General features: G+C 39.6%; 1 protein-coding gene across 1 annotated transcript; it reads right to left on the reverse strand.

Moving 5' to 3' along the window:
* Window positions 1–240: 240 nt before the first annotated feature.
* LOC126273112 (uncharacterized) lies at window positions 241–27,933 on the reverse strand. Its single transcript, XM_049976562.1, has 3 exons — window positions 27,623–27,933; window positions 7,653–7,747; window positions 241–7,554 (listed from the first exon to the last, which is right to left on the reverse strand). Exon 3 carries the CDS (start codon window positions 7,537–7,539, stop codon window positions 6,142–6,144), a length of 1,398 nt encoding a protein of 465 aa, XP_049832519.1. The 5' UTR covers window positions 7,540–7,554; window positions 7,653–7,747; window positions 27,623–27,933; the 3' UTR covers window positions 241–6,141.

A 27,933-nucleotide genomic window follows, 5' to 3' on the forward strand; every position in this document is an offset into this window, starting at 1 on the left:
ACACTATTTTATACTAAATTTGTTACTTAATCTTCACCAAACTAAAACAATAGTCCCACTGTAGATCAATATGAAAAGATTTCCATCAGCAACTACATAGGCACTTATGAGCAGTTCTATTTACTTAATACCCAAAAATCCAAAATTCACAGTGAACATAGAAGGCTGATAATGACAACTCTGAGTATAAAGGGAGATCGACTCAATTTCAATATTATCGTATCCTTTCCTTTCAATAACAAGCCCACACAACTGCTATGCTGGCAAGGTGCAGTTCTTTCCAACATGTGTAGCAGTGTTATTTGCCTTGCTTCTGCATATCCTTTCTACTCCCCATACATAATAAACCCCCAATCAATAAGTTACAGTTCTTCCACTCAATTCTGCACATCTTCCTTCCCCCCCCCCCCCCCCCCCCCCATCTTCACTGTCACCAATACTCAACATACACTTTTTCTCCTCAAAAATCACGTATCGTACAGAATAGTAGCACAAATAAACTGCAACTATATTTGTTCTGTGAAAACCTGAAACAGATCCATAGAGAGTGGCCCTTCACAGTATCAAATTATCTGAACATTTCAGACTTTAATGAACAACTTTACTACTTTTCAAGCATATTTTTATTGTTTCAGTCGTTCACTAAAATTGGCATTTGTCAGTGCATGCTCCTCACCTGTCTTACAGTGCTGCTGAAAAACAACACTTATTGTGCAGCAATTCCTTTTTTGTACATGATCCTAACACTGTCAGATGCCACTCTCACCCATCTCAGCAGAAAATATGGACCATTAGCTCTCAACTAATGTATTTCATGATTTTCCAAAGAATCAACCTGTTCCGTAAGGTAAAGAGTATATATGGTAAACTCTGAACTATTTTTGCTTTCAAGAGTGAGAAAACAATGCAATAGTTACAGCCATGAAAATGAGATACACACAGTCATCACTAACCACATATGGCAGAATCAGAGGTACATATTTATGAACAGGTCTACATTTTAATCATAATGGTTATGGAAAGGAAGTGTGAGCAACACAATGGCATCCTTAAAATGGCAGCTTTTCCTAGCTCTGCAATATTTCCCACATTCTCTGCTCTTTTAAGAATGGGTAGCTATGTAGCTTTTCAGTTTACAAAATTTGAACACTAACTGATCATTCTGAAAATACAAATATATCTGCATATACAGGGGTCCCACTCTTAAGGGGCAATAGGGAAAGTGTTAAAAAGCTTGATGAAAGAGTGTATGTAACCAAACTTGCACACAACATACCTTTATGAATGAGAAGAGAAGGTACATTACAAGAGGTCCTGGAAGTGACCTACATGCACATGTGTACACAGTTCAAGTTGAATGTTTGTGACTGTTGTTGCCAGAATATTGGATTTCACAGAGGATTTTACACCTAATTTGTTGACACAGCAGTATCTGTGAAATGTGGCAACAACAAGGTTGCGCGAGCAGTGTGTGGATCTCATGTTTCAGTTTACCTTGGCTTCCTGTTCATGGTGATCGGTGTGACTTGCTTCTTCTGACTGTAGATTCTGACGATACCAATATTCTGTGGAAGAGTACATGTTACTTGTGAAGTAGTATTGGGTAAGTGGTTTCTTTAAGACAAGTCAGCAACTATGTTTAGAATGTTTCCGTGGTCCACATAAACCATCTAAACAGTGTATCAAAGGCTTGGTGATGAAGCTGGATAAAAAGGAAACATTGTTCGATCTGAAACTTCCTGGCAGATTAAAACTGTGTGCCCGACCGAGACTCGAACTCGGGACCTTTGCCTTTTGCGGGCAAGTGCTCTACCATCTGAGCTACCGAAGCACAACTCACGCCCGGTCCTCACAGCTTTACTTCTGCCAGTATCTCGTCTCCTACCTTCCAAACTTTACAGAAGCTCTCCTGCGAACCTTGCAGAACTAGCACTCCTGAAAGAAAGGATAGATCTGTACTGCAGGCTGGGGGAGGTGAGGTGGTGCCAGCAGTTATCAGAGAAAAGTGTGGGTGACACAAAGACATAACTGTTGGTGTTGTCCAACAAATTCTCTTTGTCTTTATCGCAGGAATCTGAAATACCACTTAGTGCATGTCACTAAGCTGCTAAGAAAGCAGGCCTGTATCCCAACAAGTTCACAGTTGTCCACAAACTGATACAGACTGACCACAATAGAAGCCTAACACACTGTAATTAGTCTCAGTGATTTAATGCTGAAAGGCCAGGAATACTGCAGTACACACGATACAGTGATGAAGCGTGGTACACTTGTCACGATACATGAACACTCAAAAAACATATTTATGGAGTAGTGACAACCAGCATACAGTTATTAGGAACCCCTTCATTCACAGAAGGTGGGTGTGCAGTATCACAGCTGTGTTATCTTGGGCCAATTATTTTTTCATGCCACTGTCACCAGTGAAATGTACCATGTACTGTTTCATGAAATTGTGAAACAGTTGCACGATAAGGAACTGACATTTGGTTGGTACCAGTAAGATGGGGCAATATGTCACATGTAAAAACAAGTAAGGCTGTGGTGGAATCATTTCTCACTGACATGATTTCTGAAGGATTACGATCCCCAAGATCACCTGACTTTACCACCCCCTCCAACTTTTTTTCTGTTGTATAGCCTTAAAGTTAATGTGTACATGAACAAATCATGCACCATCAGTGAGTCTTGTGAGAACAGACACCGTGAAATTGAAGTAGTCACGCTCAGAACTCTCGTAGCAACATACAAGAACATGCAGTACTGTGCTGAACTGTGTATACAGTTGGGGGAGGAGGGGGGAGGGAGATAACTTGTAGCACCTCTTGTACTGTACCTTCATTTCTTGGTTTTTCCTTTTTCTATTAAGATTTTATAACACTTTTCCCAGGGCCTCTTATGAATAGGGCACCTGCTATATTACATGAAAATGGAAAACTGTAAAAACAGAGACAAAATGGAGGATTGTTGTTACTGTCAAGAGAAATTTCCTTTTAATACAGTGAACAAACATTCTATAATATGCTGTGGCTCATAATTAAATAAATAATATTTGCAGAACATCAAGAAAGTGTTTGTCCTTTTACCTACGATATATATGAATAAACTTTCAAACACTGCAACAAATAAAAATTACATTATTAAAATAGCTTGTCAGCATCTTAAATACTGGCTTTTGGCAAATAACCCAGTGTCTGAGCATCCAGCCAGGTAGATACTCTGAATATGGGACAACTTAGGGCAACGAGTGTCCTAGTGGATTCTGATCCTCATGAAGTCAAAGAAACTGAACGGATTAAAACTTCAAAAGCTCCATAGAGATAACTATGAGGTCTTCATTTAGTTTGAGTGTGTGGCAACGAACCCTACATGAAGTTTCATTGGCAGGATCTCTAACCCATCAAAATGAGGTTTACTTGTGAGAAATTTGAACTTGGAGAAGATTTGGAATATAGAGATGAGATCTCTTATCTAGAACATAGCTGAGCAGAGACAGGAGGACCAGTTGGCCCAGGAAAGACTATCAAGGAGCCTGCAACTAAGTAGAATGAAGGTATAGTCTCAGAGAATATTATTTGTGGTAGCAGTTACTGGTTTCTGATTTACACAAAGATTTTTTCTACACGTGATTTTTTCCCCACCAGAATTATGAGGCCCGAAGGAGATCTTTCATATGAGGCCTACTAAAGTTGTGTGTGTCAACCACAAGGTTATGACAGTATAAACTTATAAGCTTCTCTTAAAAATAAGAGTATTGACTAAAAAAACAAAAACAGATCAAATTTAATGGAACTACATGAAATATGTACACAATGAAGTACCACATATTTTGGACATTAACTTCTTTAAATATTAGTTGTCTTAGAATGCCGGGGTTTAAATAATTCGTAGCATTTATTTTGGAGAAGTATTCCTTGTATATTACCTATCCAGATGATGAACATATTGGGAAGGATTTTCAGCAAATGCCTGATTAGGTCCAATTAACTACTAAAATGAAATAATATCCTAACTTCAGTTTTCTATGGTATTACAGACAAAGGTATCATCGAGTGTTACATGTAAATGAGAAGATACGCTGGTTGGAAGAATTTACTGTCAGCTCGCGGAATCTTATCTGTTCAAAGAACAGAAAACATACAAATTCCTCCTAATGATAGATGGGCGCAATAATTCGTCTCTTAATACATCTACTGCAGCCTTTGTCGAAATAATACAGCACATAATATGAGAAATGCATTCTCGTTAAATGAAATTTCGTTTGAAATTATATGAAATATCACTGTCCACATTTTGATTTGTTAACAACTGGCTAATAAATATCTCAAACCGTGTGAAATTTGCCTTTGTGTAAAGCACAGTGCTTGCAAATATGACAGGTTTGTTCTGCACTGCAAGCTGAGTGGAAACATGTGGGCAGCGTTAGTAAGGCAATAGCAAAGCAGGAGGCAGTGCAACTTGTGAATATAATCATTTTAGCTGTGTATGAGAAATGAGTAGGAAAAAAGAATCACGGGGACTGACATTTTCTCCAACAAACACAAGATCAAAAAGAAGTGAAAGAAAAATTAAACTTGTCATTCTGTGAACGGATCATCTGGATGTTGTTACCTTAAAACGGGAGGGATATTACTATGAATGTGTCTTAAAATTAGGTATAATACTACAGAAAGTGAAGGACAGGATAGCAAAGGAAGATCATCTGTCAAGTACCATCACTGAGGTTCACATACAGAGGCCAGAATGGTTAACAAATGTTAATGACTCCATATACTCTTCAAAATTAAGAGCTCAGAAACCAGGAAAATTCTTACCACCACAAAGAAAGAATTCATGGCACTGTTATTAACTATTTACATAAAATTTGCAACCATCTCATTTGCAGAGATGATAATCTAAGCCTGTGTTCTCCACATGCAAGCTCATCAAACTTTGTCACTACTGTGCACAAAATGCCCACCAACCCTGTAATAACTCAGCAGTTTTATATATACATATATCAGATAAATATTTGCTAATACAAAACTAACTGGAAGCCCCTATGATCACTTAGTTCATCCTTGAGTAATTGGACCCAATCACTGTCCCACTGCTCTAATCACTGCGAAGGTATCACCATTTACTCACAGTACAGCACAAAGTTAGAAAACTGTAACCTTCAGTCGTGTTGCAGCAACTAAAAGAAAACAAAAATACATATTTTCTTTACTTCACATGCATCTTTTTACAATGCACATGCCAGTAACCTTCTTTCCTTCTTTTGGCAGCTATCCAGGCCTTGTAGATTATAAGAATCAAACATCTCTTCACAAATATTTATTGTACAGTATTTTATACAAATGTACATACATAATGAATGCTCAGTTTAAGCTGCTGCAGTGACAGCATATAAATCTTACATAGCTGTGTGCTACAAGTAGTCTCAATTGTGCAAGTACGTTTACGTTACAAACCAATATTGTTAAATGTGATTATGCCACAACAGATCGACAAAGAAAACTATGCCACCATACTGTAACTCAGGCTCTGTATGTCATACTTGGTATTTTAACAATTTATGCGAAATTTTATATGAACAACTGTAACATCTTATTTGTGAGCTACAATACTGTACTACTACACAACCTGATTTATCAGAGAAGCTCAGAGAGATCAAAAATTTCAGAATTACTTCGACTAGATAAAAAGGTATAAAAAAGTCTACAATAAAGGGAAGTTAGAAAACTACATGATTCAAGCTAGCTGAGGGGCTGGTCCAATAGCCCTCTATTACAAATATTCAAAATATACATTTCCAAAGTTCTATGTACAACACAGTTTCCAATTAACAATCATAATTTTATTACAATAAAATAATACAAAAGCATCACTGCACAAAATTAAGAGTCACAAAACACAGCTATCTGCAATTCTATCTTGCGCCTGCTACTGTTTAAAATTACTCCAACAGCAGACTAAGTTATAGCGTAAGATATAGTTTTATATCTCTTACCACATCAAGTGCTTTATTTTCCCAATTAATAAAATCATAAGTCTTTATTGGAAGCACATTACCTGAAGGCATGTTTCTAAAGCCCAGCTGGAATGTGAACACCACCCCTGTCAGTCATGTGAATGAGCACATACAAACAAAATTAAAAATTAGAATAGTCTACCTGAAGACCAGGCTCTTAACAATTTAGATCGTTTCAAATCCCCTGCAAATCTAAGAATAGCTCTCTCATACGGAAGAGTTTCAACTGGCTGTTCACCAGTACCAAGCATGCATTCTATGTAGCGATGTACAGCAGCTATTCCTTGTGAAACACGTTGTGTACTGGGTACGGTAAACCTGGACACTGCCGTCTGAGGACGATACAGATGCAGAGGGGGGTCCATGTCGTCTCCTTTGTAATACCTCGTCTTTCTAAGAACCAATGGTAAAGATTCGTCTGTGTCATGTTCTAAGAGATCAGTACAAAAAACTATTGTTGGTATTTCAAAACTGGTGGTTGTTTTTTTCTTTGTGTCAAAATCATCTAACATACCTGCAAGAGTGTGGTGATACCTAGGCACTACATACTCACCCCAACCTAAAACAGCCACATTCCGAACTTTTCCAGCAGTTCTTTGTATGCAGTCCCTCTCGACAACAAGTCTCATAACTGGCTCTGCTTCCAAATGTGGAAATGGGAAATTCCAGGGAAGCAAAGACAATGCAATACCAAAATTTTCTTTAATTGCTGGATCCAGCAGCACATGAGCAATTCGGTTTGGTAAGCCTTTGTCATATACTATAAATTCATTTACTCCAATAAGATGATGGTAGCTAAGAAATTCAATGATTGCAGATTTTTGCAGTACTGGTTTAAATCCGGGTACAATGCAAACTGCTGTGCTATTTTCTAATATTGGTCTGTCAACAGGATAACCAACAGGAATGAAAACATGGGACGGCAACAAACTATCAGTCTTGAAAAATGTAACCCCAAACGGAATACCAGGAATTTGCTTTGGTTTGCAGTACAAGTTATAAGCTATAACATTATCTGCAATCACAGTTTGTTCGTGGGTAAGTGCACTCTCTTTTGACTGAATTATTGTGTAACTGAATCTTCCAGTTACTGGGGTGTTATTGTCTTCAAACCAAACTTCACAACTGTACTGTGGAATAGTTTTCCCTGCTTCAACAGAGAAAACTTTCACATGACTATGGATATCATTCTTTTCCCAGAAGGCTGAGTAAACAAAATGTGTGTCCGTCAGTCGTTGCCAAGATGGCAGTGGATCAATGAAACTGACAGATTTCTTTAAATTTTGAGAGATGTTAGGAGGAAGGCACTCAGCCACTTGTCCTGGTTTTCCAAAAAAGCTCAGCACTTCCATAACATAACGTAGCCTGTTGTACTCGTGGCGGTAGAAGAGAAGTGTTATAAAACTTACCACAGACACAATCACCAAAACTAACTGATAGTATTTCTTCATCTTGATGTTTACTGTTGTGAGAATGGAGGGCTCCTCTGGATTCTCTGTGCATGACGCGATGGTATTATGTCTCATACTATTTTCATAGCTCTAAAATAGAAAGGATACAGCCAAATTCTGAATCAATAAGGCCTGCCAGAATTAAAAAAGAACATACTGAAGACACAATTAGTAGTAATTTGCCTTACATCACAATTATGCACAGTTTCTGCAGCTCCATACTACAAAATCAGCAACACAGCCTTGCGTTGTTGGTAAAATAGTTACTTAAAAGCTGAGTGCCCTGAAAGTAAAGTACAACATATTAAATTAAGAAAATAAGGAGGATTGTTCAGTGTTTTAGATTTTTATTTTACAAAGTATGTAATCAGTGCCCAGCATGAGCTACATACATAAATTTGCACCTATTATAAGCTACATCCTCTTTAACTGACACTTTTATAGTCTTCTATATTTTGGAAAAAAGCAATTTTATATTTATTCTCTACTGGTTTCGATTGTTACAATAACCTTCCCAGCAGAAAAACCTTGCACATTAATGGATGAATCATACATTTCCATCGCATATGTGCCATACAAATGTAAAATACATATAACTTTCAAAATAGTCAAATGTGCACTACTGTCATTGTACCAAGGCACAGCGTGTTTGTATGGAGTGTGTTAAGGCATACTATTATGACAATTAGGCTATATATGTTCGACATTTGTTTGGCTCGTATGTGACAAATGTATTGTTGATTCCTTGAAAATGATCATAACAACTGAAACTTGTGGAGAATAAGCATAACATTGTACAGCTGATGGCAAAAATTATGCTTTTTTTCCAAATAATTGAACAGCTGCAGACAATCACCTACAAAAAGCTCTTCAATATTTATTGGTTGGAAGGAAGTATGGGTCAAGGCACTAAACAGTGAGATCGTCAATCCTTCATCTAAGACAGGGGTCTCCAAACTTTTTAGTCTGCGGGCCATATGGATTCCTCCACGAAGTCATAAGGGCCAAGATCTACCTAGTGGGATTAAAGCACCCTATCACCGTAATGTAAGGCTAAAAGAAAGATGAAATCGCAAAAATCTAAGGTTGTTGGAATACCTAGCACTGAAACGAATTACGATTTTTATTTAATTACATACTTTTGATTGGTGGACATACCTGACCGAAATTCTGGCGTATTTTATTCTGGCGAATTTCACCGACAAAAAAGTATGTCACTGCACATTCTGTATGTATTTTACAACGTAATCAAAAGAAACTGAAACCTCGCTTAAGAAGCATCTTCCATAATGACTGATATTGCTAGGGCTAGTCGCTAAGTGGCATCCATTTGAAAGACTTGCACTGGACTTGTGAGTAGAATAAAATGCAAAGAATTTTTTTTCTTCAAATGTTTTCGCCAAACTAGTCTGTTATCCATTCTTTTTTTTCCCAATATCACATGGTCTGTCTGTTTATTGTGGATAGCCATAAGTTGAACCATGACCTTCTGCTTTGTAAAGATAGAGCTCCGACAATGCCGCAGTGTATTGGTTCAAAAGACCTCAAAAACACAATTGTTGCCAGTATAAGTACCACCTCAAATATTTGGCGGGCCGGATACCGGGGATGACCGGCCAGCTAACGCGGGCCGGTTTCGGCCCGCGAGCCGTAGTTTGGAGACTCCTGATCTAAGACATAATCCTCTGGAGTTAGTGACCACCAGAAATTTGACTTAATTGCAATAGTATGTAGTAGTGGTAAGATCAATGCATTGAAAGCAGTACTGATACCAGAAATGTAAAATAATTTAAAGAGAGGTAAAAGTAAGTGGGTTGGGTTAAACTAAGGTGAGAGGAACCTCTTCCCACATCTGAGTGTGGCTAATACAGTAGTGGGATAAATAATGCCTTCTAACCAGAAGAGACTAAAAACATTATGAAAATCATTTGGACCAACAGCAGTAAAATAAAGTGAGAGAAATAATCACAGCAGTAGGTGGGTGGACACAGTCAAGTGCCCCCAGAGTCTGGCACATGATGGGGGGCAGCCCTCACACAAGGGTCACCTCATCCCCCAAATCCCCATTACAGTCACAGAGTCAAAGATGGGAACAGAACCCACTCTCTCGGAGGATGCATAGAAAACTGTTCTTTCATCAGCAGCTACTATCAAAGACAAGGAATCCCCTTAAGGTCTTTGCCTTTACTGAAGTGCTACTCCCAAAAAAGTAAACAGGGTGTGCAAGAAAAAGGACAAATTTTATTTAAAAAGCAATTAAGTTTGAGTAAATTGGGACAAACAGGCTCAGCATGTGACAGGAGACACCCAAATGCTAACCACCCCAGCCCCATCCCAAAAGCTTTTTGAAATGTCAAGCCTGAGAACAGAAACCTCTTTCAACCACTTCCTTGGAAGAAATAAGAACCAGTCTAACAGTCCACACATTGTCTGCTATGTAAGAGGCAAAGGATATGGAAGAGCACACTTGTCATGGTGAACCAGAAGTTAAAGGCATTCCACTAGAATGTTAGCAACTGTCTGTAAGGCTCCACAACCAAAAAGGGGGTAGCTCATTATATAAGATGAAACTTAAGTGATGGGCCATAAATTGGTTTCAGCAACCAATCGGCCAGTCAAATGAAATTAGTTCCTGTGGCCACACCAGATGTATGGATATTTTCACTCAATCTCCAGGTTTGAGAGCTTTCACTTAACTTGAGACAACTGACAAACTCTGACAGTTAACATCTGTAATACAAATGTTTTCACTCATTCTCTGGGTTTGAGTAATTTAATTTACATACTGTTTCAGCCTTTTCAATTATACATGAAAAATCACTAGTGTTGCCAACATCTTTTCGAAACAAATAATATATCTTATTTCAATGAGAGGAGAATAAAATTTATATTTCTAAAAATAATAGTTTGCTGGGGAAACATAATTGTGTGTGTTTCACATGAAGAGACTCAGTAGACCATTACTGGATACTATACAAGCAGTGACTACCAACAGATATGCTGACAGCCACGTCATATGAATGGAAGGTTATGATTTGTAATCCCCCCTCCAGCCACTCCTCCCCTGGAAATTTGTGTGCCTGCAATGCAGAATGAGATGCATAAAACATTTTTGTTTTTTTCATCTTTCATCCCCTCTTACAAGGTTGGGTTGTATCTAGAGCTTAGCTCTTTTCAGCCATAGGTGCTTTAATACTGTTGGGACTCCATTTATTTATATTATTTGAAAAAAAAAGATGTTTCCTGTTTTACTTGAAATATTGATTATCCAATTCAGTAACAATAATTCTTCAATAATTCATTATATGTCTTCTATTCCTATTCATTATTACTTTCTTCCTTTTTCCTACTTAATCTGCTTCTTCCTCTTTTTCTTCTTGTTCCTGGGGGAAATGATGTTATATCCCAGCATTCGCCTTATGGGTAGGGAAAACTCCTTGAAAACCCCACCTGGGATAATATACCTTATATAATGTTTTATTTTATATCACATTTATTCTCAAGTATCTCAATTTATTTACTTTTTATTATAGAACTGACATTACACTTCAGCTATCATTAACTAAATGGTTAATATTATTAGAAGGTCCAAGTGGAATTGGACTACCAAATTCTTCATTAGTCCTTCCTAACACATTATGCTACAGCGTGTGATGGAAATTTATACTGGTAGCGTGGAAAATTAAAATTCATAAATTCTTCTTTTAACGTTTTAGTTGTTAACATACCAGAGTGAAGTCTACTCATTCCTATAACAAGCTCAGTAAGTCGACACTGCTGCGGTAATATATTTGTATTTGTATTTTAACTGGGGACCTAGTAACGATGGAGAGGCTCCGACCCTGCCGCAGCCGCAGTGGTCCACAACCCCACAACGACTACCGCAGTCCACTTCACCCCTCCGCCGCCCCACACCGAACCCAGGGTTATTGTGCGGTTCGGCCCCCGGTTGGCCCCCCAGGGAATGTCTCACACCAGATGAGTGTAACCCCTATGTTTGCATGGTAGAGTAATGGTAGTGTACACGTACGTGGAGAACTTGGTTGCGCAGCAATCGCCGACATAGTGTAACTGAGGCGGAATAAGGGGAACCAGCCTGCATTCGCCGAGGCAGATGGAAAACCACCTAAAAACCATCAACAGGCTGGCCGGTTCACCAGACCTCGACACAAATCTGCCGGGCGGACTTGTGCCGGGGACCAGGCGCTCCTTGCCGCCTGGAAAGCCGTGCATTAGACCACACGGCCAACCGGGCGGGCAGTAATATATTTACTAAATTATATATGTCTTGATCTGTAATATAGAGACTTGATTCTTCTTTCTGTGCTTAAAACTTTCTGTTTGCTGTTTACTTGCAATCCATACTGGTGCCCCATATTCCAGGACTGGTCTTATAAACGTTTTACAAGTGCAAATTAAGGTACTATTGGGCACTCCTCTTATATGTCCTCTAATTAACTTTAGGAGACCAATTCTTCTCCTTGCCTTGCCAGGTGCTGATCCATTTTTCTAATTTTATGAGGTATTGTGTGTTTGTATTATTCAATTCTTCGAATGTTCTCTCATGACAACAAAAAACTGTATCATCTGCATAAAGTGCTAAGCCTTCATTCTAATGGGTAGGCTGTAGAATATCAGCTGTATATAAGCTATATAGCAAAGGTGAAAGAATAGTACCACGTGGCACCCCGGGTTCTGGAATGAATGGACTAGAGAGTTTGTTATTGACTGATACATATGTAGGTCTATTGTCAATGATAGAACTAAGAAGTAAGATAAATTGAATTGGGATACCCAAGTTTATAAGCTTGTAATATAATCCTGGTCGCCATACCCTATCAAAAGCTCTTTCTATATCCAAATATAGGGCTGATGCACAAACTGTCATATTTAAGGCCTTGGTAATGCTAGTACATATTCTAATAATCGGATCTATAGTTCAATGTTGTTGTCTAAAACCTGCTTGTATGTCAGGTATATGTCTTTGGTCTTCTGCAAATTATGTAATTGTCTGTTTAATATGGACTCAAAAGATTTCCCAATAGTTAATAATAGTGTTACATGGCGATAGGATGTTGGATTATTTAATGGTTTTGGTATCATAGTTACTTTCACAGTTTCCCATTTTTTCGGCATTTGTTTTAATTTTAAAACATTGTTGTACAGGCAGTGTAATGTTCTAATTATTTTCTACCTTGGTGCTACTCTAAGATGTAGTGCACTAATTCCATCCATTCCAGGTGAAGTGTTTCTGCCATTATTTATTGCTTTATCTATTTCCTCTTCAGTAATTTCTTGAATCAGTGCTAATTGTTCTTTATTTAAAACCTCTGGTGATGTTAAAATCATTGACATTTCTTCTTCAACTTTAAGTTTGTGAGAGTTATTAAAAAGTGGCCCCTTTAGTATTTTATGAGTTTCTATTAAAACTTCTCTAAAAATTTATGCTTTTTTAAAAAAAATATCTGTTATATTCCTATTATATTGTAGTGGAAGATCAATGTTTATTTTATCTCCTACAATATGTTTAAAAGTCTTCCAGAACTTGTTTGAGTGTTTGTGATCTAACAATACACATGTTTGTGAGCGAAAATCTGCTAATTGTCTTTTAACAAGCATATTCAACCTGTTCCATTCTACTCTCAATTCCTCAAACCGAGATCTTTTTAACTGTCTATATATCCTACGTTTTTGTTTTATATTTGCCAAAATATTTTCAGGTATCCTTTCTAGAATTTCTTTTATTCTTTTTACTGGAGCACTTTCATATTCCTCTTGTTTTAGAGCTGCTACAGTGGCATCGTTATATTGGTTTAATTCTTCAGTTCTTGTTATATCAGTCACTTCTGGTATCTTTGCATCAAGCAATGTTTGATATTTTTCTTGATCCATGTTTTTTAAATCATATATTACTTTTGTACTTTGTTGGCTTTTGATAGAATGGTACACTGTAGTTCTTACTAACAGTGGTAGATGATCACTAGCAATACTTTTGCCTATCCAGTGAGCAGTAAAATATCAATGTATATTGTTACTGTATAAAGTATGATCAGGTATTGATGTACCTCTGTGGTTTATAAAAGTAGGCTCTTCGTTGTCAACTTGTTGAATATTAAATTTTGTAAGGATAGACTCTACTATTCTGCCATTTGTATTTGTTCCGGAATTTCCAAAAGCATTAGATCTTGCATTTAGATCACCCATAATAATGAAAGGGCCCAGACTCTTCATATATTCAAAAATTTCTATTGGTAATCTGTCCTTTGGGGGGGATATATATTATTGTTAAAAAGGTAAATTTCTTAGTTCTTGTTTGTATCTTTAACATCACAGCTTGTACATTTTGCAAATTTTCTGGCAAATCAATCCTAACTGCGCTGGAAAGTTTTTGTTATGTAATACTGCTACACCTCCACTAACATTCCTTCCACTGGTATTAGTATCATATCTATGGCATGGTAAAATCCTTGATATTATTGGATACTCAGATGCCTTTGTCTCTGCAATACCAATCACACTAACGTTTTATGACTATTAGATGTTGTATTAAATTAATTTTCGATTGTATACCATTTGCATTGACAAAGTCAATATCAGTTTCTCTAGAAATTACATTATTTTCTCGAGGATCCATTTTTATATGCTATCTGCAAAATTAGAGCTGATTTCTATTCTTTAAGGTATTTGTTTTAAGTACTGTCAACTTTTGGATAAGATGTTTCTTTTACTTGTATATTTCTCTGTGGACTATTCTTTTTCAATTGTGGCCATTGCTTTGGTGCCAACTGTAGTGGTTCTTGTATTGTATGTAATCGGTCCTGAATATTGTTTATTTGGATATGCAAGGAGTTCACACTCTGTGTGATAGCAATTTTCTTATTGAAGAATTTCTTTGCTACATCTCCAATGGCTGTTTCTATTTTATTCTTCCTTTCAGGTAGTATACTGATCGGAGCTGTAGTAACTCCTCTAAGCAGATTATCTACTTGAAAATATTTTTCGTCAATGTCAGCTTCCTTTGTAACTGGTGTATTGTTGCAGTGTACTTTGGCAGTTGTGTCAATCGATGCGGCCTCTTTTGGTCTCTTGAGACATCTAACATTGGTTACTAGCTAGGTGGTCTCTTCCACATGTCTGACATTTTCGTTTTATGTTTTTAGCTGTGCAGCTACTTGTAAAATGTTGACCTGCACATTTCCCGCATTTTGGTGGCTTTGTGCAGTTGTTAGTAGAATGTTCGAAGCTATAACATTTTACACACTGTACTGGTTGTGGAGGAGGAAGCTTTGAAGTTTCTAGTGTATGTGCCTTGCAAAACATCTTCAACTGATGTTTTATAAGATAATCTACAGTATGTTGATCACACCTAATCGCACACATTTTGCAATTTCCTTTCCTGTTTCTTTGGATTTCATTCTAACTACCCTGACAAAACTAAGTATAGTTTCGTCAGAGCTTCAACGTAACATTAAAATCAACCTCTGTTATGACTACATTCAAACTTGGAACAAAATTCCCAAAATTTTTTTGCTGTTGTTGTCTAGGATTGTAATAAGGTCTCAATGCTTCAACTTTCATTTCTGGTCAGCAATTTGCCTTTAGTTTTTTGACAATTAGTTCCTCAATATTTGTGTTTTTACTCATGAGAATTACACTACAACTTCGACTGAATTTTATGTCCTTTATTTCTTGTGCCAGATTTACTTATATTAATTTAGTGTACAATGTGTTTGTTGTTTAACTTTTTTCTAGATTTGAAATGCAAACTGCATGCTCACAATCAGTATATTTTTTTGTAATTGTCTCTTTGTTGTCAGACTCAATGTCTGTTAAATGGTTTTTTTTCTTCAGTTTCATTTGGATAGTGTAGCCCTGTTCTTCATTACCTTGAATAACTATGTCAAATGTGTGTTGATTGTCCTCTTTAATGGTGTCTGTAACATATGGTTGTTGCTCTCCATTTTGGTCAGTATCTATAACTGTTAGATATTGCTGTATCTTTTCAGTTGGCTGTTGTGTTGGTGTTTCTTCATTAGTTGTCTCATTTTCAACTAACTAGTGTTTGCGTTTTGGTTTTTGTGTGTGTTTTCTTTGTCATACTAGCATGAGCTGAAGTGCTACGTCCGTTTGGTCCTACTCACAGATTATTCTTTGCCCTGTTCTGCGCCTTGGCCTCTGCAAACGTGGGCTGATCCAATATGAACGGGGCCCTGACTTGCCAATATCCTAGCTAACAACTGTCTGAAAAACTTGTCTACTGAATGACGGATATAAATGCAGAACATGACAATTTTGCTTAGCAAATAAATTTGCTGATTTACTTCAACTGACTTTACAAGACAGCCTTGCTGTCTTCTTGTCAACCAGGAAGCAAGCAAACAAGAGGTAGGAAACACCCGCTGCTCCTGCTGCGCTGGATGGCAACACAGGTGATGTAGCATGTGGCGCCAATCAGTCCCGAAGGCTGCAACCATTGTATCAGACAGTTTACAGTGATGACCAGAGACAGGCTTGAATGTGAAACTGAAGTATCTATATAGGAATGTGAATACTATTTCTTCATGCCCATGAAATTTTATACCTGCTACTTTTTAAAGGCTGTAAAATGTAACCAGATTTGTGTGCACACGATTTATCTCTATTATGTTTATTGTTTATGCAAATAGCAAGTAACAATTTCTCCTCAATAAATTACTTTCTGTACAAATAAATGTCTCAATTAGTGTTTACGGGCTAGATTAAAATGATTTTTAATTGATGGACATCATCAGACCTTCTCAGTAAAACAGAATTCAAACAGTGCTTAAAATTTTGCAATGTTCCTTTCTCCTTCACCTTTATGCTCAACTTTCTATCCCCAACAATACACCAGCTTAATTAGTTACATGTTAATTGCATCTGTAACAACTTAATCCACAGCAATATATGAGTAAGTTTTAAATGATGAAAAGAAAATTTAGTCTAGGTTCAGTACATAATTAAATTAACCCTCTGGAGATATGGGGTGCTCCAGTTGTATACGAATTCCTCAGTTCAACTAAGCAAAATATTGCAGACTGGTTTCACTCAGAAGAATGAATGTATAGCTCAGCCAACTAAATCACTAAAAAGTTGTTTATATCAAAGAAAACAATCCATTTTTGAAAATATAATGTAATTGGAAAATGGATAGATAGAGCATTACTCACCAAGGGGTGGCAGGAGAACATAAATATAATGGTTGGTTCATTGGTTTAAGTATTAAAGGGACCAAACTATGAGGTCATCAATCCCTCCTACCTGTAACAGGCAAGGCAACAAAAATGTGCACCAAAGAAAATAGTTGTGAGTGAAACCCAAGGAAAGAACACCTCAAAGTCTATCAAAGGTCAGTAATGCCTAGATAAAGTACCAAGGAAAGAGAAAAGAGGGGCGAGGAAGAAAGGCAGATGGGGTGCACTATGCAAGGAGCAGCAGCTGGTGGAGGTCCTTGAAGGCATACACTGCAATGAGGGACATGCTCCTGCTGCCCCCACCACTTATCAGAGGCTCCTCGCCCAACAATACACAGAAACGACTAGCAACATGGGCAGGTTGAGAGAAGCACAAGAAAATACAGGTAGAACACCAAATAGGGTCAAACACTCAAGAAGGGTGAAGAAGAGCAAAAGAATGGGTACAATGAGGGTTGGAGCAGATCTCCAAGCCCAGCTGGCCGCTGCCCAATCACGGCAGAGGAAGCAACAGGGCGTCCCACCAACCCGTAATGGATCAAAAAGGCTAAATTGCCCTCCTTTGGAGAGTGTGATAAAAACCATCTTTACAAATAAACCTTAAAACCAGGACAGCCTCTGAGAAATTGTATGCTAACATCATCAGTAGCAAGTCAGGGACATTAAGACTCAACCATCAGATGGCTGCACAATAACAATGGGGTGGATCGTCACGATGTAGATGATAACGAGTCAGCCAAGTAAGGCTGATGCAGAGCTGGTAAAGGATGATGGAGTCCTTGCAAGAGGCCTGCACGGTGGGCCTCCACAAATTTTTGATCTCCTTTATCATCCTTAGTTTGTTCGGCAAAGTCAGACTATGCCATTCTGTATTTCAAATCCTTTGAAACTGATACACAATACCAATTGAAGGTCTAGTGTCAGAATATCAATCTCAAAAGGCGGATTGCTAGTAGTAATTTTGGTCAATCTGTCAGAGAATTCATTTCCCAGGATCTCAATGTGACCCGAGGTCCAGGCAAAGACCACTTAGCATCCAAACTGTTCAAGAGCAAAATGGGGATCCTGGACAGTCAGGACCAAGGGATTGCAAAAGTAACACTGGTCAAGAGCTTGTAAACTGCTCAAGGAGGCGCTGCAAATAAGGAAGGACTCACCACTGTATGTACGGATATGTTCAAGAGCACGAAAGCTAGAGATCAAGTCCGCACTGAAAACTCTGTAGCCATCCAGCATGGAATGGAATTCACTACATCCCACATGGACGCAAGCAAAGCCAATATGACCGACAACCCTCAACACATCATTACAGACTACTTCCCAATGCCGAAACACACCAAGAATGGAGAACTGGCAGTGGAGGGCCACTGGCGGAGCCAAGTCTTTTGGGTCTTTTAATAGGTCTACATCTACACGGATACTCTGCAAATCACATTCAAGTGCCTGGCAGAAGGTTCATCGGACCACCTTCATAATTCTCTATTATTCCAATCTTGTACAGCGTGCGGAAAGAATGAACACCTATATCTTTCCGTACGAGCTCTGATTTCCCTTATTTTATCGTGGTGATCGTTCCTCCCTATGTAGGTCGGTGTCACCAAAATATTTTTGCAATCGGAGGAGAAAGTTGTTGATTGGAATTTCGTGACAAGATTCCGTCGCAACGAAAAATGCCTTTCTTTTAATGATTTCCAGCCCAAATCCAGTATCAATTCTGTGACACACTCTCCTATATTTCGTGATACAAAACATGCTGCCTTTCTTTGAACTTTCATGATGTACTCCGTCAGCCCTATCTCGCAAGGATTCCACACCATGCACAAGTATTCCAAAAGAGGACAGACAAGTTTAGTGTAGGCAGTCTCTCTAGTAGGTCTGTTACATTTTCTAAGTGTCCTGCCAATAAAATGCCTTCCCCACAACATTTTCTGTGTGTTCCTTCCAATTTAAGTTGTTCATAATTGTAATACCTAGGTATTTAGTTGAATTTACGGCTTTTAGATTAGACTGATTTATCGTGTAACCGAAGTTTAAAGAGTTCCTTTTAGCACTCGTGTGGATGACCTTACACTTTTCATTATTTAGGATCAACTGCCACTTCTCGCTCCATTCCGATATTTCTTCTAAATTGTTTTGATCTTCTGATGACTTTATTAGTCGATAAACGACAGCATCATCTGCAAACAACTGAAGATGGCTGCTTCAATTGTTTCCCCAATCATTTCTATAGACAAGGAACAGCAAAGGGCCTACAACACTACCTTGGGGAATGCCAGAAATCACATCTGTTTTACTCGATGTCTTTCCGTCAATTACTATGAACTGTGCCCTCTCTGACAGGAAATCACAAATCCAGTCACATAACTGAGACAATATTCCATAATCAAGCAATTTCACTACGAGCCGCTTCAGTGGTACAGTGTCAAAAGCCTTCTGGAAATCTAGAAATACGGAATTGATCTGAAATCCCTTGTCAATAGCACTCAGCACTTCATGTGAATAAAGAGCTAGTTGTGTTTCACAGGAACCATGTTTTCTAACCCCAGTGTCAATAGACCTTTTTCTTCAAGGTCATTCATAATGTTCGAACACAATGTATGTTCTAAAATCCCGCTGCATATCGACGTTAACGATTTGGGCCTGTAAATTAGTGGATTACTCCTACCACCTTTTTTTAATATTGGTCTAGACAGTGCTGTGGACGAGGGATGCACCATGGAGGTGCATGTGAGTAGGCCCAAAGAAGAAGTGGTAGAGGGGGAAGCTGAAGTTCTGAAGAAAAGGACCGGTTGCAGATAGCAATCATAACACCACACCTGGGTCACCATTGTGAGAGGTGGATCTCTGTAGCTGGAAAGATGAGAGAGTATTTTGGGTGCCATTGGGAGCAGCAGATGATTAATGCATAAGTGATCAACTGTTGTTGACACAGAATGTGCAACGGTTGGACCCGTGCCTCCACTGGGAGGCTGATTACAGGGCTAGTGTGAAATGTGCCTGATGCCAGCCATACCCCACAGTGATGTATATAGGATCCAGCATCTGTAATGTCGAAGGTGCCACTGAGCCATACGTGAGACTCCCATAATTTAGACTGGATTAGACCAATTCTTTGTAGAGCCATTGCAGAGTGGGGTGGTCTGTGACCCAGTTGGTACTGCTGAGGTATCAGGGATCATTGACACGCTACCAACATGCCTGCTTTAGTTGATGAAGATGGAGGAGCCACATCAGCTGAGCATCAAAGACCAGTTGCAAAAATTGATGAAGAGTCCACCACATTGAGGAGCTGGCCCTCAAGGTACAGATCCGGATGGGGATATACAGTACAGCAACAACATAAATGTAATGCAGGTCTTGGTATCTGAAAATTGGAAGCCAAGAGTGATAGCCCAGACTGCACTCTGTAGTGCTCCCTGCAGCCCGCATTCAGCAATGCCCATTGCAGATAAACAGAAATAAATGCAGACTTCATCAACATACAAAAGGGTATGCTGTAGGTCTCACAGCCACTACCAGACCACTAACAAGAGAGGGACATCCAAAAGAGAGCCTCGCAGTACTCCATCCTTCTACATATGTGAGGTGCTATACGGGAGACACCAACCTATACCTGGATAGTGTGACATGAAAGAAAGTTCTGGATAAAAATAAGGAGTGGGCCAAACTGGCCCCCCTCATGTGACGTGGCAGGATGTGGTGGCACCACGTAGTATCATAAGGTTTATGCAAATCAAAGAAGACTGTAACAAGGTGTTAGCGACGGGCAAAAGCCGTTCTAATAGCAGACTCCAGTAGATTAAATTTCTCCAGTATAGTGCCTTCAGCAAAAAGAACCTTGCATTGAAGCCAAAAGGTCCCAGGATTTAAGGGAGCAATACAGCCTACGATGCACCATACGTTCAAGTAAGTTACAGAGGGCACTGGCTAAAAAGTTCAGGCGATAACAGTCCACCTGAAGAGGCGGTTCATCCAATTTTAAAACTGGAACAACACTGTCTCGCCAATGGGAAAGTAATTCCCTTTCACTGCAGAGAGAGTTGGAAAGGACAAGCCTATGTCATTGCCTGGCCCCACCAATAAGTATTAAAGTATTTCGATATGCACCTAGTCTGGCTCAGGAGCCACGTCAAGGCAGAGGGTAAGGTCACTAGTGAATTCCCACTTGCTAAGTGGAGTGTTATAAGACTCCAGGCGGCAGGGAAAGATAAAAGGGTCATTCCAGAATGTCTCTAAGAAGAGAGAACACAGGTGGATAGTGGACAGACACCAAGGCCTGGGCAAAATGCTGAGCAAAACACTCATTTAAGTCTGTGCTCCATCTTTGCCCACATCTTCGAGAAGGGAGTATTTGGTCCTACGGCAGTGATATATGGTTCCCAAGAAATCTGTTTCTGGCATTTAATTAGATAACACGCCCAGGGATCAAGCCTTTTGAAGGCCAGGAGATGGTCAAGACACGAATGCCACTTAAAGTGCTGGAGGGCACGATAGCTGCAGCAATTTCGGGGTTCCTCCAAGAGACAGTCTTCCATGGGGGAGATCCCTAGGAAGAGGGAATCACTGTAGCAGTTGCCAAATGGATGGCAGCATCTATCAAACTCTGTACAGACTCATCAGTACCATTGTGTGGTGGAGTGCTTAGGATAGCAGCCAAGGAAAATCCACCTTGGTAAAGACCCACCTGGAAAGGTGTCCAGATGTGTGATGCTGAATAAAAATTATGATTTGATCGGTGTCGCACAAATTGTTATGAACTTCTCACTGAACAGAAGAGAGGAATCCAGAGCCACAAATGGAGGGATCAATGGCTGATGAAGTTATGTGCGCTGCAATGAAAGTGTGTGGGAGCTCCTATGTTGAGGAGGCAGTGAGCATTAAAATGTCCAAGGAGAAGGAAGAATGGAGGGAATTTAAGCAGGGCAAGAAGAGCAGGAGGCTGGCCAGTCAGGGGAGTGGGAGGGGGAGAGGGGAAGAACTATCTCATTTGAGGGAGGGGGGCAGCAATACCCCCTGAATGTTGGAAGGGGGGGGGGGAACCTTCTCCTTCGATGGATGAGAGGAGATGTGATCGGGAAGGGGGTACATCACAGGAATATCCCGATCCAAGAGAGGACAAGCAGCCTTGAGACCCACAGAGTGTGGGCCCCGTGTCCAACTCAAAATAACAGGCTTCTTGTCCTGGAGACAATGCGGAGGGAGGTTTCTTGGGCGAGCCTTATCCTCAGTGGGTGCCAGAGAAGAGGGCATCTTCTCTGGTCAAGGAGAAGGAGCAGTTCCATGAGGGAGGAAATGGGAAGCGCCCATGAGACGGAAAGGGGGACTGGATGTAGGTAAGGAGGAGTAAGAAAGAGGAGTAGGAGGGGGAAGAGAAGGAGGAAAGGGCACAATATAAGCAAAGGTTGACAATAGAGGTACTGGGTGGAGGTGGTCTAATTCTGTCATGCCTCAAAGTAGGATGGAGGGTCAAGATTTCCTTTTTACAGACTGGGGAATTCTGGTGAGTGAGGAGAGTGAGAGCTGGAACAATTCACGCAATTGGTCAGCAAGGTGCAAGGACTGCACCATGGAGAAGGTGGCCACAGTCACTGCAAGTAGGATATGCATCACATTGTGAAGAGATGTGACCAAAACGGAGACACTAGAAACAGCACAGGGGAGGTGGGATATAGGGCTTCATGCTGCTACAGTAAACCATAACCTTGACTTTTTCTGGGACAGTACCCCCTCAAAAGCCAGAATGAAAGCACTGGTATCCACACAATTGTCCTTAGGACTTCTTTGGACTCACCGGGTGAAATAAAAGTCACACTATGCCAGATTAGTCCTTAGCTCCTCATCAGATTGAAGGAGACCCCTATGGAAGATAATGTCCTAGTGAGGAATGATGCCCACCATGATGCCTCCTAAGCACTCACAAGAAAAAAGAGAGGCCAACTGACTGGCAGAGTAGGTTTTAATCAATAGGGAATCAGACCGCATAGCCCTGAGTGAGTCTACTCCACCAAATCTATCTTCTGTGTGTTCAAAAACAGAGTGGTTTGGGGGAGAAGACCAAGGAAGCAAGAGTAGGAGCAGACAGAACCGTTCCTTTTTAAAGAGAGATGGCCACAGAAGAGCAGCCAGAAGCATTGAGCTTAGCACACTATGTGCAGAGCACCTGGTCCTGTCCATTCCAATCGGGAGCCCTCCCTATGGTATTACCAAGGCGCAGCAAGGGCCGCTTGGCATAGTGGTAGTTGCAGGGTGTTCTGATGCCCTAACAGATTTCCAACCACACCCAGGTTCACACGAGACGGCGACAGCTCAGGTGCCAGAAGTGTCATGCCTGTGTTGTCAGGGGCTAAACCAGATGGGTACATAACAGCCCCACCACACTGATTGGCTACTGTGGGGGATGGGGGGGGGGGGGGGGAACAGGGGGGTTTACAGCAGGGAAGGAAGAGGGGAAGGAGGGGGTCGGAGGAGGAACCCATGCTGGAGATGCTAGGGAGGGAGTTCTTCCCCAAATGGCTCACACTTTGGAAACAATTTAGAAAGGGAGGTCAAACCAGAGGGACCAGAAATGCTGAAAAAAAGGGAGAATGCAAACCACGAGACAGAAGAGGGAAAGAGAACAGCTGAACCAAAGGAACAGCCAGATCATCGCCAAGGGAAACACCGTGGTAAAAAGGCGGGGGGGGGGGGGGGGGGGCAGGAGTTAGGATAGGGAGGAGCAGATACAGGGAAGGGAATGCAGCCCTGAAGAGAATAAATGTGGCAATAGCTCAGAGCTCCATGCATGCCACACACATACCCATACAAGAGCTGTGGGCCTCCAAGAGGGACAAATATGGTGTATTGGACTAGGTCACAAGGTTGCCTATGTATCGTGAGTAGTGAGTAGATATTTTAACCATCCAATCACATTAAAGAGTGACTGAAGTTGAAAGAGCGAATACATGGTAAAGGTGACTGAAAAATCTACAGACTGATTCAACTCTAACAGAAAGAATGAATAATTCAGTCAATATGTAAAACTACAACAGGATGTGTTGATTGTTTTCATTTGGTTGCTCCCACAAACTGGTTTCACTATAAAAAAATTGAATGAATGGATGGATGAAAGAAAGAATAACAATCCCCGTATCTAAGAATACAGCCAACTAAGGTGATTATTTTCATTCAGTTTTCCCATCACTAACAAAACTATGGATTAATCTGGTATGACTGATGCAGAGGTGATATAGGATGGTGGATCCCTTCCAGAAGGAACAGGAGGAGGAGTACCATGCAATTGTAGTCTTACTGATAGCGCGGAGTTTATTATAGGGGCTTGAAGCCCAACAGATGTTGTTCCATCTCCAAGTGAGTACAAGTCTTATGTACTCATAAACCTGCACCTGGAATCATCAATGTGAACATTAGGTAAATAATCTGTTCTGTAGCTAAACAGTCAGTAGGTAATATCATTATGAGTAGCAGATATTCCAGGTTGACTAAGAGAAAAACTAATTAATAACAGCCTGGAGACTATTAATTGTGTCATTACAAATTAAAATGTCTTCGAAGGAGGTCTGTGTAATAAAATTTTGGGCTCTGTTAAAGACTATAAATTCTGCTGTTAAAGGACTACATGTTGGCAGCAATGAATGTTGCCTCTGATTGGTGGGAGATGTTAAAGCACATCCTATATTATGCCTATCCATGATTTTAGAGCCAACAGTGTAAGTGAATGTAGCATCCTGACACTCCTGTTAAACAGAGGCCAGAGATCATGGATGCAACAAACTTCAGGTTCTTGAAACAGATCAATCCTAATGCACAGGCTAGATACAAACCAAGGAGTGTATGCGAATACATGGGTAGCACATTCTAAGAGTGTTAGGTGGAGGTCCCAGTAGAAGATCTCAAGGCGTAATCACACCTGAGGGAAATTAAGATATACTGTATATACCTGACTGCCTCGATCTGAAGCTTCCAGTATGTCATGTGAAGAAAGTGCGAGTTTCACATAATCGATGTTTTCAGAAACCATTCTGGTTGGTATGAAGGAGGTTGCTCCATTCGAAATACCTCATTATGTTTCAGCTCATGATATATTCTAAGGTTCTACAACAAACTGTCATCAAGGATACTGGACGATTAGTTTGTGGATCATTTCTACTACCCTTCATGTAAATGGGTATGATCTGTGTTTTTTTCCAACAACGGTAAGCAGTATTTTGTTCGAAGGATCTAGGGATACCTCAGGAATTGTTTGATTTGCCCACAGGCTCTGCTACCAAGGCACCTCCAAGTGTACCCAAAAGATCCGAGCTCTAGCATGCAGACTATCTAGCAAGTAGCAATGGCCAGTCTTACTCCATGAGGATGTACTAAGTCCAACAGTTTCAAAGCTGAAGGTGCTTCTCAGACATTTTTTAAAAGTATGTTTTAAAAAAAAACGGCTGTCACATTCGGCCAATCTTTAGTAGAAAAATATGACCATGTCAGTGGTTTATCAAAGAGGAGTCCCAATAATCGAGAGTGCATAACTCTGTCCAAATGATGAGTACCCAAGTAATATTCTGGTTTAGGTTGAACTGTGATAGACAGAAATGCATGACTTACATTTTCGTGTGAGAAAACTGGAAATCAAGGGGAAGGGAACCAAACAGAGGCTCTTCAGGTGGCATCTTTGAGGTGGTACGTGAAGGCTACATACTGAGAGCTGTACCAAATGCAAAAGTCATCGACATACAGCACAGGCTCGACAAGTGTTCTGATGGAGATCAGAAGCCTACTCATGCTGACAGGGACAAGTTTAACACTCAGCATGCAGCCCTGAGAAATGCTGTTCTATTGGACTCCTGGCGAACTGAGCAATGTTCCAATTCTAACTCAAATTGATCAGTGGGATAAAAATTATGAATAAAAATTAGAACAGTGCCTTGAAAACTCCAGTTAAGGAAGGTAAGTAAAATTTAACGGTGTTAGTGTATCCCTTGTGTAGGTAAAAAAAAAAAAAAAAAAGAGATGTTGGTATCTAGGAAATGCCTGTCAGAGTGCTGTTTGGTTTCCTTCTGCCACGCCCTTTGCCCCTCTGACAGCATACTTGACATAGGATGGCTATAGTGGGCAACAGGGATTACTGAGTACTACTACAAAGAATCCAATAACAGTGGTACCCAATGTTAACAAATGATGGAGCAGTAATACATTAAAACAGGATATTACCAGTGAAATAAAATATATACCAAGCTTGCGACATAGCTTTGTCTAAAATTAACACTGGATAACTAATGATGAGTAGAGAAAATCATCTTATTTCTCAAGTTGGATCAATTAGACTGTTCTGTTTCTAATTTCAGCAGCTGTCAATACCAATATCATTAGGAGAACTACTGACTATCAGCTAGTGTATCATTTCACATGTGCAAGACTATAAATACCTGGAGATGACAGGAATTATGCATACACTGGCAGTAAGGAAGATACAACCTAAAGTATGTCAACTGCAATTAGTCTTATGGCCAAATGAGACTAAGGGTCATAATATGCAGAATCACCATAGCACCAGCAGCAGAGGAGACAGGAATTTTAGTGATGGGGAAACTGTGAAAATCTTGGAAACTCTGCAGAATCTTTGGGTTGAAGCAAAAATGAGAAAGACCCTAATATGGAATTTTACTAATTCACGAAGAAATGAGTCTTAAAGTAGGGGTTTGTGGAAAAAGAAAATGTTTCAATAAGTCACTTCCACGGAAGATGAGAAACACGAGTCAAAAATTACACTTCTAACTGTCTCACCTGTCTGGAAATACAAAATACTGATGTCATACTTGTTTCTTCATAACAGATGTTACAATGAGACTGCTGGATATTTTTGATTATGCTGTTGTATCTTACAACTGTAATAGTGCGCTGAGGGGGGAGAAGAATAGGTACTTATGCAAACTAGTTTCCTAATGGTTGACAGGGACTAACTTATGAAGTACACAGTCTTAACATTTAATGACAGTTTTATCTGACTTGATTGCAAGATTCAATTTTGATAACACATTTTAATTGCTTAACAAGATGATTGTTTAGTAGTTTAAACTGGACAACAGAACATTAATATATTAGTTTCTGTTTTTCCTTATCTGTCAATACAAACCCACTCACATTTCAGAGTTAAAGAGTGGCATTAGCATGAACTCTGAAGATGGTCTTGTAAGCCAAAAACTGGTTAACAATAAAAGTAATATTGTAGAACAAAAGCAAACTGGTGCTTTTCATTTATTGTGATCTAAATACATGACCATATTGTCTCCTCGTACTTACTCTATAGCATGTATTTTTAGAATAGCTACTAACAGTAGTACTAACAACATTGTAGACTGAGGAGGATATCAAGACAGTCATATGCCTTGTCTCTAAAATGGTTATCACCACGTTCTCCAACTCAAAACAAAGCAGGTTTCGCAGGGCATGGTAATAGTAACAATCTACCAACTTTCTATGAATGAAAGCCTACTTTATTTGGCCAGACAACTCTTAAATTGCGGATAAAATATTTAACTAAATGGCACTGAAAGGTCAAGTGATAGTATGTCATGGCAGTTTAAAGGCAAAGCAAAATTCAAATGAGACATCATTCTGAAAACCTATCGAGGTCTTTTTTGGCTGTAAAATAGATTTCTGAAATGTGCGAGCGCATCTGCATGTGAACATACACGAGCTGGAGTGAGACTCATATCAGAAATATCAAAACACTAAACGACTGACACATCTTTGATCTCCGTAGGCTACAAAACTTGCTGCATATGAAAGTATTCATTTTTATATTACGAACAAAAAACGGAACCCAGTACGTTATGAAGTACATAGCTAATTAACAATATGAGAACTGTCAGGTTATGCACACCTATTTAATCATTATTTTATAAATTGGAGGGCTATATCAGAGAACAAGTCACGAAAAACTTCACGCTATTACTCACATTTGAAAAGGGCGCAACCAATCTGAGCGTTCTCAAAAGTGCCGCAAACCACTTGGGAATACTTCAACACTTATTCCCGGTCTGTCGACACCAATATTATATATTCTCAGTGCAGTAAAATCTTTACCGATGAAATACATCGTTTCAGTGATATTTGTTTACGCACATCGCTGTAGATTATCCGTACAACAAAACACACACACCATCTCATCCCCACTCTCACAGCCAAGGAACAAACACCGAATTGTCATAGACTCACACTCGCAAGTCGCAACATCTATGCGCACTTCACAAGTTCTCAGGCACACTAT

This window comes from Schistocerca gregaria, chromosome 5 (genome assembly GCF_023897955.1).
Source record: "Schistocerca gregaria isolate iqSchGreg1 chromosome 5, iqSchGreg1.2, whole genome shotgun sequence".
Classification (NCBI taxonomy): Eukaryota; Metazoa; Arthropoda; class Insecta; order Orthoptera; family Acrididae; genus Schistocerca; species Schistocerca gregaria.

What these genes read in the sequence shown, in the direction of transcription:
- LOC126273112 (XM_049976562.1), bottom strand. Translation starts at nt 7,539, where the DNA reads ATGAGACATAATACCATCGCGTCATGCACAGAGAATCCAGAGGAGCCC.